The following is a 13,966-nucleotide window of genomic DNA, read 5'->3' as shown; positions in this document are numbered from 1 at the left end:
ATCATATAGCTATTTTATGCTTATTTTTATGTCCCTTTTGTATCCATTCTGCATGCATTTTGCATTTAAGGAACAGTTTGAGTCACTTGCAGGGGAGAGAAAAGCAGAAAAGATGGCCATCTCGCTGTTCCTGTTGGCAAGCCTGCTCTTCCTTGCCTGGCACATGATCAGTTTGGCCCAGCACTTCTGCTGCTGTTGGGCAATGAGCATCGTTGCCGCTGGAGAAGTGGAGAGTGCCGAGAGAGATTCAAGCCCACTCTGCAGGTCAAGGGTGCAGAGGAGAAAAAGTCGGGCCAAGCAGTAGCTGATAGAGCCATGGGTCAGAGCTTGTGACAGGCATGGGCCCCCAGTGCTGGCAGGGCGTGTGGCCCCTTGTCTGTATATGCTTGCTCTCTGCTCCAGCAGGTTGTCGTGGGATGGAGGTGCCCTTGGTACCTCCTCAACAGGGTTAATGTGCTAACAGATTGCAGGCATTTGTTCTGCATGCTAGCAAGGCCTTTTCTCTGGTAAACTCGAGGTCTCTTGTGTGTTCAGCCAAGTGAACTTGCCAGGGCATAGGGTAATGCTTACCAACAAGGCACAGAAAGTGGGAGGAAGAAGCAAGAGGAAAGAGATCAGTAGGCAAAGGGACGAAAGGAGTAAAGAGGGAGACGGGAAAGGAAAGAAAGAACTGGGAATGGAACTGTAGGAAAGGAGAGTAAGGAGAGGAAGAAGAAGAAGAAGAGGGAAAGGCAAGTGGTAAAGGGAGAAAGGGAAAGCCAGAAGGATTAAAAGGAGAGGTGGAAGTGTTGCAAAAAGGTGTGCAGCAGAGGGATTGAGAGATAGCTGGGGTGGGAAAGGGGAGAGAAGCCTTGAAAGTGTGGAGAGAGGCAGAGCTTGAGAGGAGAGCAAGAGGGGTACAGGCGGCCAGCTGCCTTGGGGATCTGTGGACCGAAGGCCTTGCTGGTTTTGATGGAGAAGCACACAGGGTAAAACCTGTCTGTCTCCTCACGCCACCTCTTCTCTCTTCTGTTTTCGCTCTCTGCTGCCCCCTTTGCTGCTTGCAGTGACTACCTGGCCCCTTCCTAGGAGCTGGCACTGAGCCTCACTGAGCCCTGCTAGTTACTGCTGTCCCCCAATAAATTGCGTCAGCCCTTCTGTGGGCTGGACGCTGTCCTCAGCACAGGGTGGGACTCACGTGGCCCCCCATTAGGGCTTCAGCTGCTTCTCATCTTCATCCAGGCATCCCTGCTAGCCACCCTCGCTCTTCCTCATTTCTCTAGAATAGACCAACCTACACACTTGGTGATACTGTCCTTTTCTCACTGTGGCAGCATTCCCACCGTACATCAGCCTTGACCAGGGATGTCTGATACGCCTATCTCTTTTCCTTCCAAAAGAGTTCCTCACAGAAAGTTTTGAAAAAGAAAATCTCTACTGAGGGAAGAAGAATTACTGAATAAATTCAATTATCTTGACAGCTCAGTGCTCAAATTACTTCACAGATCAGGAGTTTCTCACTGATTTAAAGTAGTTCCAGCTTCCTAGCCTGTCCGTGCACTCACCCACCCACAACAGAGGCCACATAATACTTCAGCAGTGCCAGACATGAGCTGCCATCTCCATAGGGAAAGATGCATCCTCCACTGCCCTGTCAAGGTGAGGGGAAAGGACAGCTCACATTCAGCTCTGATGTTTTTTTTTCACATCCTAAGCTTTATCTGACTACCTCTAGAGTTTAAAGAAACCAAGGAAGGTCTTTATGAACAAAAATGTAGTCAAGAAAGAGGGGAGTATTAGAAAAGCTAAATCAGAATATGGGGGATACCTTTACTCACTACATTGAGCCACTATGGAGCAAGGACTAGGAGCCTGAAGAGCTCTTGAGATTTAACAAGGGGGTAACCATTTTGGACTACAGCAGAGCTCCTGAGAGATCCCACTTTGTTAGGGCAAGGAGGCGACATTTGAATTCATCTGTTTTCCCTGTACAGATATTTTTGTTGTTATTTGTTTATAATTGCTAGAGTCTCAGTTATCCCTGTCACTACCAGCTTATCTTCACATGGTTGTGCTACCCTTCTGCAAAGTGTCAGCATAAGCCAGTCCTAGAACCATCATAGGAATGAATAGGTGAGGATGAAAGGCCCTAGTGCAAAATTTCAATGGAATTGTGTTGCAGTTGTTTTGGATATGATATATGTGGCTCCAAGCTGGAGCGATTTAAGCATCCTGGATATGTCTCTGTTACTATAGCCAAGACCAGGAGGCCTCAGGAAGGAACATAGGCGAAATGGTTCTGTTAAATGAGCCAAAGCCCTGGGGCCTGCTAAGGCTGAGCTCATTTTTGTTAGAAGTTGCTCTCTGAAAAATTTAACAGTTGCCCTTTCCTAACCCGTCCTTGGAAACAGCCTTCTGTTCTCATTGGCAGAGCGATTGACTGTTCTGAGGGTTTTTCCAGCTGAATTAGAATGTATCATAGCAAATCCACAGCCACCAAGGGCTCCAGGATACTGACTTTCTGGCTGCCTGGAAGTGCACACTTGGAGCTACCATTCTGGTTGTCTTGCTCTAAAAGCACCAGTACTCACTGCTCTGACCGCTATTACTTTTCTAATGACACAGGGACCGTGGCACATCATAGATGACAAGCTTATTCTATCTTGTAGAGGGCAGCAGCATGCACCTGGTTAAGGATTCTCCCACTGTAATAAGGATTACACAAGAGGATAAAAAGAAAAAAGGCTGGTAAATGCAGGTTCTATCTTTAAACAACTTTTACATGACCAAGTCTAATAAAAGCTATCACGTCTGTCTACAGATTTCATCTTGATGCTAGCCCTTTGCTGCTGCCTTGTGCTTAGTTGCTGTGAGGGTCACATCTTCTTCAGGACCTTTCATTTGGTCACTTGCTGTTGAGCAAAGATCATTTTTTGAAATTAAATATACCTGCATATACCTCCCCCTGTAATGAACTGCAATGTAGAGACTCCTTCAGCCAGGAAGCTGCCTCTGTATGGTGGCCTCTTTGCTGTGAAAGGTGTTAGCTCAACTCCGGAAAGCAGTACAGCCAGGGCCATACGGTGTTTTGTGCATGATTGTAGGTCCAACCTTTCAGCAGGTCTATCAAATTCTGGAGAAAAGTCACTCTGATGAGGTAGCGTTGCTTTGTGCTTCTGGAGTGAGGCTGATCAGTGCTCAGGCAAAGGCCCAGTGCTCACTGCACCGCGCAGTTGTGTCCTTTGTGATGCCCTTTAGTCATGCCTGTCTGTAGCATATCACTGTGTATTCTTCCTTCATTCATACCCACTTTCCAATTTCAACTGATCAAATCCCAAGCCCCTGTCTATCACTAACACTCTCCGTAAGTTATATATGTATTGCCGCTGTGTTTTGTGTTTGGATTTTTTTTTTCAGTTGCATCTATTTTCTTTTCCAGTAGGAATATTTTGATTATCTTCATGAAATCCCTCCTCTCTCCCTCTGCACTCAGTGTATGTGGAACTGACAGTTCCAGGGAAGTAAATGAATGCCACTGCATCTCACGGAAAGAATTATTTCATGCAATTACCCTAAAAGTATGTGAAAGAACAGAATGAAAGAAATGAGAGAGAGAAGGAAAAAGAGCATGAGAGAATAATCACAACACTTTGACAGGTTTACCTTATTGTGTTTGAAAATCTATCACTCTGACAAGTCCCTTTTGTGAAAGGTGTTGACAGATAACTAGACACTTGCTCTTCAGGTCCTTTTGAGTGAAGAAGGTGATCAAAAGAAGGATCAGTCCATAGATGCAGTATGTGTAAAAAATATAGGAGTCAGGGTACCTGGAAAGAGTGGGAAAAAGTAATTTTGTATGTGATTCAACAGAGAGGTCAGTGCTCATGAGAGGAGGGGAATGGACAGCCCCAGACACAGAGAGCCACATCTATGTGAACTAAGTTCCAGTCAAGTCCTATCTCCTACATTTCTTATGGACTGGCTCTACTCCCACTCAATATCTCACTTAGGCTCTCTGATTCTCCCTTCAGTGGTTCCTGGGCAGAGGGATTTGGGTAGGTTTCAGAGTAGTAAACTATTGACTTTCAGGTCTTTCTTTATAAAGTGTAATGTCTTTGGTTTGGGAAGGGGCGCAGTAGTACAAGGCTGTGTCTCCTGACCCCTTTCATCTCTTGTGCACCATGAAAAGGCATTACAAGAGGGCTTTCTATAGCTCTGTTATTCATATCTGGGGAAAGATTCATGAGAGGCAGTTTCTATTCCTGACTCTGCTGCTGTTGCACTTGGCAACTTTGTCACCCTCTTGATCCCCTCTGCCCATCAGATTCCCACCAAGGGAAGCTGGTGATAACAACCCATGTCTTCCCTGAGGTATGATGCATCTATGTTCACTATAGTGTGCAAAACTCAGCTGGCCAAGGTAAACGGTTCTTACAATCCAGCTTCTCCCACTGCTTTCCAAGAGGTAGGCAAGTTTCCTGAATGTTTGCCTTACTGGATGAGGAGAACATTGGACAAAGGGATACAGGACAGGTCACTTCTTTACAGAATCACAGAATCACAGAATGGTTGATGTTGGAAGGGACCTCTGGAGACCATGTAGTCCAACCCTCCTGCTTTACCTGTGCCTACCTCTCTTTCAGCAACTGCATTACTCATAGCTGCTTGCATCTTGAGGTTATTTGGGGAGCATGCTGTGGGTTAGAAAAGAAAATAGTAGGATTTTCCCCTTTAGGTTGGTGTCAGAAAGGAATGATTCACAGATATGGGAGAAGCTTTCCCATGTAGCTGAGGCAGCTGAAGAAGTTACTAATTTAAACAGACAATTTGCTTCTATGTGAGATAAAACAGGTTAACTTAAGTCACCTTCAGGAACCTCATCCTCTACTGCAGGAATACCTACAGCATAGGGACCAACCTGCTGTGCTGCAGTCTTGTGATGGGGAGTCCATGGGATGAGGAGGTACACTCGGTAAAACCAGCTAGTGCCACTTGCCCTCCTCCCGTTCTAGTGGGAAACATCTAGCTCATGTTTGACCTTGTCAGGAAGGTCTCCTTGACTATGCTGTCTTTGTGCAGCTTGTTCCCCTTGTGACAGTCACAACACGTAAGTGCCAGGCCAGGGCTATCACAGGTTCCTGAACTGGGTTCATATAGCATTCTGTCACTGCTCTCTGCCTTGTTTTCATCCCATGGGCAGGCTGTGTATTCTGCCCTGGGGAGCTGTGGACTTGAATTCTGCTCCTGCGAGGCTTCAGGAGACTTCAGCTTTGCTCTTAGGACTCCCAAAGACTCAGATTTCATCCTCATGATTTCCAAAAACCCATCAATGAAGAAATAATAATTCTGTGACTTACACAGCTGGGTGGTGTTCACTACTGCTGTTTCACCAGCCTAAAAGAGGCACATCAGCAACTGACAAGCGCACCAGAAGTCCATCTGTGCCTTTTGTTTTTAACAACCTTCCCATCTCCAATCACAAATCGTAAGAAAGACCTATAGAGTGGCATAGAAGTTTGGCAGCCCACTGACTGTGGGAACAGAACTACCATATATCTCAAGCCAGATTTTGAATTGTTTTAAATTCTCTCTCTCCTTCCTTCTACAGTATGGTGGAGTACTCCCTGGATCTCCAAAATATCAACTTGTCTGCAATCCGTACTGTCCGTGTCCTGAGACCCCTGAAAGCTATCAACCGTGTGCCTAGTAAGTTATACTTCCCTCTCACACAGTATCTGATTCATGCGGGGTTTTTTGGGGCTGTTTTCGTTTATCAGTTGCTCTGCACTGTTTTATCCTGGCTGAGGTCTCTCTGCTCTTGCATTCTGCCCTTGATTTCTAGAGAATCGTGTTGACCATTCAGCCAATCAAATGTGTAGGTAGGCTCCTGTATGAAGATATTCTCCAGTGTGAAGTGCCTATGTCTGGCTAAAAATCCTTGAAAACAGTTTTGGGATACTATGCTCAGGGCAGGATGATGCACAGACCTCTCCATCTCATAGCCCCAGGAACCATTCTTCGAGCCCACCAGGACCCTAGAAAAGTGCCCAGCTTGGGTTGTGGTGAATGTGCGGTTGCTAAGGCAGTATGTGGGATTGTTTTCCAGGTTGGGTTCAGTGCAAAATGCTTGGAGGCTGCTGCTTGGTGGTGTAGGCTTTTCCTATCATGAGGTCAAGAGGTATTGTTGTGTGGGCAGGAAAGCTATAGTTCCCCAGCATATCTGCCGTGGTCGTCCTTCATGCAGAGCCATGCTGGTGGCTCAGGAGTGGAAGCTGAGAAACGTGCAGTGAAAGAAAAGACATTTTCTTGCTCTTACTGAAGGATTTGGCAGGTGTGAGAATGCCTGAAGCCTCAAAAAGGGAGGTGTATGAGGCTGAGGAGAGGGATAAACTGGTGGAAGTAGGGAGAGTTGTTTTCCTCAGGCTTTCACAGAATTCTTCCAGGTCCTCTCATGGGAAAATTTTTCAGGTCCTTATGTGACACTGGCTGTTTTCTCTTTTCCTCACCCTGTGCTTTGTACTCTCTTTTGTGCTGATCTTCCCCCCTTTCCCATGAGTTGGCGTGTGTATACGAGCTAGGCTAAGCATGCTGCTGGGCATCAGCCTGGGTGTAAGCCCAGATGCGTCCGCCGTGTAGTGCTCTGGGATGGCAGCAGTTCAGGTCTGGGATGCAGACCCCAGGTTGGGTCTGAATGCAAATCCAGCAAGGTGCTGTAGCCTGTGATTATGTGCCATAGTCCAGGTGCATGTGCCTCACACATACACTATTCCCATTCATTCTGTACTGGTGGCCACAGGCTGGGTACCCTGCACTTCCATAGCCTCCATTGCCAGGGGCTGGGAACAAGACTAGCTCTTTGCTGTGCTTTGTGGTTTTATCAGTGCTGAACTCTATTTCTTCCCTCTTCTTCCCTTCCTCTGCCTCTCAAGTCAGTACTGCTAGTCCTGCAACCCTAGAGCAAGTAAATAAGCATTGCAATTATTATTTAACTGCAGGAAATATCAATAGTGATAGCTCAGGCTTTGCAGTGTTTGTAATCAGGCGGATGGAGTTGGACCTGCAGGCAAGCTGCATGGCACTGAGGTCTGGGGGCTGCAAGAGCAATGAGCTTGGTCCGCGGTGTCATTCTGCTGTTTCTGGTTATTCCCTGTTGAAAGATGGCAGCTACCCCACGCAGCCTTTTAAGATTTTCAGTGTTTCTTTTGTTTGTTTTTCTTTCTTGCGGAATGGCAGGAAGTCTCTTTGCTCTTCCTCATAATCTCCCTAATCAGACTGTCTGCAGTGGCTAAGACCTTACTAGAGCTCTCCTAATCCTTCTATCAAGCTCAGATGTTGCCTTTTCTTCTCTAGATCTGAGGAAGTTTGCAGTTGACCTCCCAGTTTACATGGTACGTTTTTGCTTGCACCAAAGTCACTTGCAGGTTACCACGCATTTCTTGAACATGCTGTGGAGACAGATCATAGGATCTGTGGCTCCATGCAGGGCAAATCCCTTCTAGGTCTTATCCCTCTTCCTGGATGTACTTTTTTCTCTAGGCAGTATCCAGGGATGGAAGATGCTGAAAGATACGAATAGAGTATTGAGACATAGTCACATGTGCCCAGTGTGGCAGGAAGGAGCCAGACAGAGAAGCAATTGCTTTGGGGACTGACTGTTTACCCAGGCCTTTAGCAGGTCTGTCGTGGAGGTGATAAACATGACAGCCAGGAATGGCCTTTTGGCTATTGACTGTCAGCTGTTGACTTGCTCTCTGCTCCTCTCTGCCCCCATGGAGGGAGGTGGCTGGAAGCAAGCCGTGGCCATTGCTGTGGGCACGCAGCCACAGCTGGAGGCCACCTTGTCTAGAAGCTGCCTGTGACATGAGTGAGATGAGGGGGATGTCCCTGAACGCATTCATAGCCAGCTTTCCACTTTTGGAAGGTGTCCAGCCAGCTGCATAAGGGAAGCGTGGTCTTTCTGGGATGGGAGCTGGGTAAGGGAAGAGGAAAAGGGTGAGGCATGCAGCCATGGTAGAAAGTTACACAGCCCCCTTTCCTCTCTGCTTCATAAGGACTCTTGTGAGTCTGTGCTCAAAGACCGCTCCAAGGCTGACCTCTGTTATCAGAATAGACTTAGCCTTTATGACGAGTGGGAACATCTTGAATGAGATCCAATTGACTCCTGCAGACATCTGCCAAAGACATGTTAATTACAGGACACCAGCAGTCAGAAGTGAAGCTTGACTAACAAAAATTTAAGGCCTTATTTCATTCTTATTTATGCAGCTGGGAACTGCAGGAGTCACCGCACTGTTCACAGAAATTGCCCTCGGGGAGGAGTAGTGTAGGTGAGATGAGAATCAGCCCACTAGAGCTTTGCTCTGTAGATGCTGAAGCCCCCCGGAAACTTTCCATCATCTACCCTTACCTCTGCGTAGCGAAACCTATTGAATGTCACCCGATTGTCCCTGGCCATGAAGCTGTCTGTCTATTCCTTTTGTCAATATAAAACTCCACCTGTATGACACTGATGTCGTTTTAATTTCCACTTGGTGGTTAAACCTTTGCCTGTCTTTCTCACTACGTAAATCTGTGGTTATAGGCAGAGAACTTTTTGGTAGAGAGACATCCTGTTATTAATGAGGAAAAAAAAAATCAGATTCCCTGGGAGAGGAAGCACTGACTTGTGGGTTGAGAACTGGCTAAGAGGCTGTAAACATAGCTTGTGATAAATGAGAGTGTGCTGTATTGAAGGAAGGTGCCTAGTGGGGTACAGCAAACATAATTAATAGGACCTTTGGCCACAAATCTTTTTTTAATGTCTTTTTAAGATCTTCATTACTGAACTGAAGCAAGAGCAAAGTCTATTAAGGAGATTTGCAGATGCTACCAAATGGGAGGAGTTGCAGGTGCCAGCAAAGAAAGAGGGAAATAACAGAGGGAGATTGAGGCCTGGGTGGAAGCCTAAGACTTCTAGGGAGGAACAGGGGCATTAATCCTAAACCAAGATACTCAGTGCAGGAAAAGGATCATGCAGAAAATTGCGATGGCAAGGGACAACATGGCCCAGCATTCACCATTAGCCATTTCAAAGGCTTTCCTTTGGGCATCTGGATGAGGACCAGTTTTACAGAAGAATGTAAACAGGTGGACTGCACTCTTTCAAAAATCCAAGATATTTCTGGGAGCTGAGATCCTCAGAAATCTACTGGCTGATAAGGTGAATGTGGGCAAAAAGCAGGAACAAGTTTACAGTTTAGTGTGGCAGCCTTGTGATTCATGTAAAATAACTACCATGATTCAGGACAGCAGCAATCATAGTTTATAATGCCATATCTAGACTAGTGCACTCAGATAATGGCAGTTTATTATCAGCAGAGTAAACAAGATGATTAGGAAGAGGCATGACTGTTGTATGGGAAGACTGTTAAAAAAGTGAAGTCTAGCTGGCTAGAACAATAATACTCTAATAATCCTCAAGGATTTGAAAGGTGCACATATTAGAGGCAGAAATATGTAGAGAAATTAGATGTTTGGTATTACATGAGGCAAAAAAGAAATAACACCAGGAAATTAGGACAGAGGATGTTTAGAATACTCTGAGGAAACATTGGAAAGGAAAAAAATACCACCTGTTAGATAAACGGGGGGAAAAGAAAGAGCAAACTCACTTATTTTATATTCTGGGCAGGAAAGCAAGCTGAATGCTAAAGACTCAGATTGGATATGTCTAAATTCTGCTTACCTCTGTCCATTGTTAACATGTTACTGAAAGCTCTTCTTTACAGTGAGACTTGTAAGGCTTTGAAATTATATGCCACAAGGAGTTGACAAACACTCTTTATTTGTGCATTAATCATTATGTATAGAGCAAACGATGCAGAGACTATTCTACCTAAATCATGACAGACGGAGAAAAGAACAGTGTAACCAGAAGGTGGCAAACGTAAAATCCATTAAGCAAGATGTTCTCCACTCAGTTCATAGTTAGGCTGTTCCTTCCAGCCCCGAAACAAGTAAGATGTATAATGGGCACAATGGATGCAATGGGATTGTGTGAAGGGATCAGCACACACATGGAGATACTAGATTTTAAACCTTCATGCTTCAGGTTTAAAGCTGCCAGTTAGCAGCAATTAATTACATTTCTTACAATTCTCAGGAGAATGTGCTATAGGCAATTTCAGGTAACACTTCTGAATGAAGTAGTCTGAGGCTCTGACCTATTTGATCTTTCCTATATTCACATGTAATTTTTAAAGTATACTAGAGAAAAAATGAGGAGCCCCGTTTTTGTAATATTTAGCATTCCTGCATTAGTATTCTTGCTTCTTTCCTGCATTCCTGACTGTAGCCCCGGGAGCACTGCCTTTTGGGGTTTGGTTTGAAAATGCATGAAACAAAAATTATAGACTGTTCTGGTCCTATTGCCATGTGATTGAATTCCGTAGTACTGTATTGGTGTGACAAGCTATGTGAGTCGCCAAACAAGTGTAAAGAGGAAAAATTCCCTTCAGGTTTCTGTCAGAGGTAGTTACTTTCTGCTCTGGGCATGTCTGTGCCCTGGGCTTGGGGTGAAATTCTACATCCATTTGTAGTTATTGTCCTTTCACAACTGAGTGATGGGTTGCTAGGTGAAATGTTGCTATTTCTGTTAGCTTTTTTATCTGTTCTTCTCATGGCAATGCACAAGGTTTAGGGAGGCTGATGTTGTTTTATTTCTTCTTGCTTTTTAACGAGAGTCTATAGTCATTTCTGATAGTTTGAATTCCTTTCTCATGTTATTAGAGTTTTTGACATTGGAATAGAAAATGTTTCTTCAGTTTGCTCTTTTTTATTGCATTGGTCTCATGCAAAGAAGAGTCTTTGCATAGGGCTTGATGCCTTCCAGTTTCCACTTACAATTTAGTAACTGATTCATTATTTGGAAGCAGATTTCTTCAGCTGAGCACACTGTACGGAAGTGAAGGAGTAAAGGAGTCTGTTGCAGTGTTGCATAGCAACTTTATTGAATAGCAAGTGTATACATTTATTAATATTTGGTGTATAAGTGCAGTAATACATATGTGGACATATAGACATCAGAAATAATTTCTAGCTGTGCAGGAAATAGAATTTCTGATTTGTGGGAAGTTCTGTTCTTTCTAAAATTGTTTATTCTCTGTTAGAACAAGAATAAACATCTCCCATTTTTAATATAGTTTTATTCTATATAATTTTAAGCAGTTTGTTTAACTTTCTGATATGTTTTCTATATTTTGTCATAACAAAGAAGTTTTGAAAAGAAAAAACTTACCACCCCATTCTATAAATGTTGAAACAGATCATTTATACTTTATCAAAATGTCTTATCATTCTTATTTTTTGCTAAATGAAGTTTCAGTAACTATCACAATATCTATTTCGACATGTTTCCATTTTAATGAGACAGCATTTTTGATTAGTAGAAGTATTGTATAGGAAAATCTTGGATTAGCCCAGTTTTTCCTTTATTAATAATAATTGTTATTATAGTAGCACCTTTGGTCCAAAGAGATCAGATTTCTGTCTTTCTCTTCTACAGATCTCACAAACATAAATCAAGGCTTGTTAGTTTAATCGTCCTCATGTTTCGAACAGGGTGAGTGAGACCCTGTGAGTCACCACCAGAATCAGGAATACAACTGATATCTCCTAATACTTAGCCGTGCATTCAGCCCACTAGACCAAAGCAGCAATATAAAAATACTCTGAAGCAGCTGAACCCTGGAATAGGAAAAGCAGAATTTGTTTTGTATTTTTATGCTTACCTTAAATCTTCATTCCACACATAGCTACCAGTGGTTGATGCCATTTCAGTGCCTAAGATAGACAGTGATCTGGCTATGTACCTCAGGCATGGCACAGGGGAAAAGTGATGACATTTACTTCTCTAAATCTGTTTTTGAGGAACTAATTTCACTGATGAGCGTGTGTGAAATCAGCTTCTGACTGAGATATATTAGGCTGTAAAAGAGCCTCATTTAAAGCTGGATCAGACAAAAAGGCAAGAGCATTTGATGGGCACAGTCCTACCCTAAAAGTTGAGAATGCAAAGGGATTACAAGATTTCTTGTCTAAAGAACCTCTCTATAGGGTCTTTGCTTCAGGTATTTCTATCTTTCTGAAAGAAGATTGTCACTTGCTTTTTCTCTTCCAAAGTTGATTCATTTTTAGAAAATCTACAGTTCCATTTGACTCTTTGGGAAGTACTTTCTTGATTTTCATGCGGGTAGGGGGGCTTGTGAGCAGATAATCTAAACTCAGATGTTACTGTATTTTCCAAATATTTAAACTTACTTGTCCTCAGTTCTTATTAAATATTTACAGAGTACTGTGTACTATCACATCTCACTGACACACACACACACACACACACACACACACACACACACACACCCTGTGTGCACACACATACACGCTTATCCTCACCCAGCTAGTGCCACAGGCAGGTTGGTTTAGGGACCAGACTGATGTTCTCTCATAGTGTCCATATGCATAAGTTAAGAGGTCAAAAAGCCCATTTCATTCCCTGATTGGGCCAAGTGTCACTCAAATGCATTCAAAGACGAAGCTGCCAGCTGACCGGGATGCAACAGTTTCACCTTTTGTAGTGGTGGGAGAAGTCTTCAGTTACTGAAGATAGACTCCAGCTTTATTTATTTGTTGTCTGATTTTGGTGTTCTTTTTCACATGCGTTGCAGTGTGCAGTATGTTGCCATGTGTTTAAATGGATAATCAAAGCAAATTTGGGAAAAGAAAAAAGAAAACTATATCCCTGTGTTAGTGTCGCATCATGGCAGAGATCTGGGGAACACTAAAGTGCAGAGAATGTAGAAATGCTAATGTCTCGTTTTCGATCGCGCGTTATTCAGTCCCTGTTGGAAGGTCATAGATCAGTGGAGATCATCTTCCACCCTCTGAATGCGTCTGCTCAGTTTCAGTATTGTTGTAAGCAAGTATTCAAAAGTCACAAATTCTCTCCTTGTAAATCATCAGTTGGGTTTAAAATTACGTGATTTGAAAAAAGGAAAAGGTGAAAAAAAATCTCAGATTCTTTTTATTTTTCTTGTGGCTTTCAGACTGCTAGACCTGTGATTCAGATCCTGTACAACTTTTGCTTCCCCATAGTAGTGAGGAATAGAAACTTTTTCTATTTTTTACTGTGATCTGAGATTGTCAAGTCATAGCAAGATTTCACGCCTGAAGGTTTATGCCACGCATCCCCAAACTCTTGATAAAAATCATAAGAGTTAGCACTTCTGAGTTTGTGTTACTGGAAGTAAAGCAAGCCTGAAAAAAAAAACAGTCATAAATAGACCCTTGCTGGAATATTTATTTCCTCCTTCTCTAAGGGAACCTGCACAGTCAGAATTTTAAAAATGCTCAGAACCTAGCAGCTCCATTGTGGTGGTTCTGCTGGCTTCTCAGACAAGCTCAGCTTTCAGTGCACACAGCGATCCCGAAAGCCCAGCCACTTATTTTGCTGCCTAAATAGGAGCTGAGCTATTTTGCAAAATCTGTCTCAGGAGACCTATCAAGCAGTGGATACCATGGAAATGTGAGCAATAATGACAGTGTATTATGGGGTAAAAGATAATGTCATATACACTAATGCAAATGGCACTGTGTGTATGTGGCCAGTTTACAACCACAACCTTAGATATCTTGATCTTTGTGTTTTTAGGGCCCCATTCTCCTCTTTCACACACGTTTCACCTAATGTCACGCCGCTGCCTGCAGTAGAATGAAACGTGATTCATGTTAGTGACAGCAGGGGAAACTAGCTCTGTTAAATCTTAAACAGAACTTGCATTAACACTGTTTTATATAATATTTTGCATTATTCTGTCCTACTTCTGCAGTACTAGAGATATGTAAAGAAGGTAAGGGTATATTTTTGGAACCGAGGCAAGTAGCTCATAACTGCAGCACTGGAGTTACCTTTTGTCCCCAGTGTTACGTGACCCTTGCAATTCTGAAAGAAAAA

The 13,966-nt window shown here is 43.5% G+C and overlaps 1 protein-coding gene across 1 annotated transcript in view; it reads left to right on the top strand.

Moving 5' to 3' along the window:
- CACNA1I (calcium voltage-gated channel subunit alpha1 I) overlaps positions 1-13,966 on the top strand; it is a 164,515-nt gene that overhangs the window by 84,445 nt on the left and 66,104 nt on the right. The window contains exon 4 of the mRNA XM_062568957.1: positions 5,588-5,685. Coding sequence (XP_062424941.1) covers positions 5,588-5,685 — 98 coding nt within the window. The remainder of the gene's footprint in view (positions 1-5,587; positions 5,686-13,966) is intronic.

The sequence above is a fragment of the Rhea pennata genome, chromosome 1 (assembly GCF_028389875.1).
Source record: "Rhea pennata isolate bPtePen1 chromosome 1, bPtePen1.pri, whole genome shotgun sequence".
NCBI lineage: Eukaryota > Metazoa > Chordata > Aves > Rheiformes > Rheidae > Rhea > Rhea pennata.
This window is presented reverse-complemented; position numbering and strand designations above follow the sequence as displayed.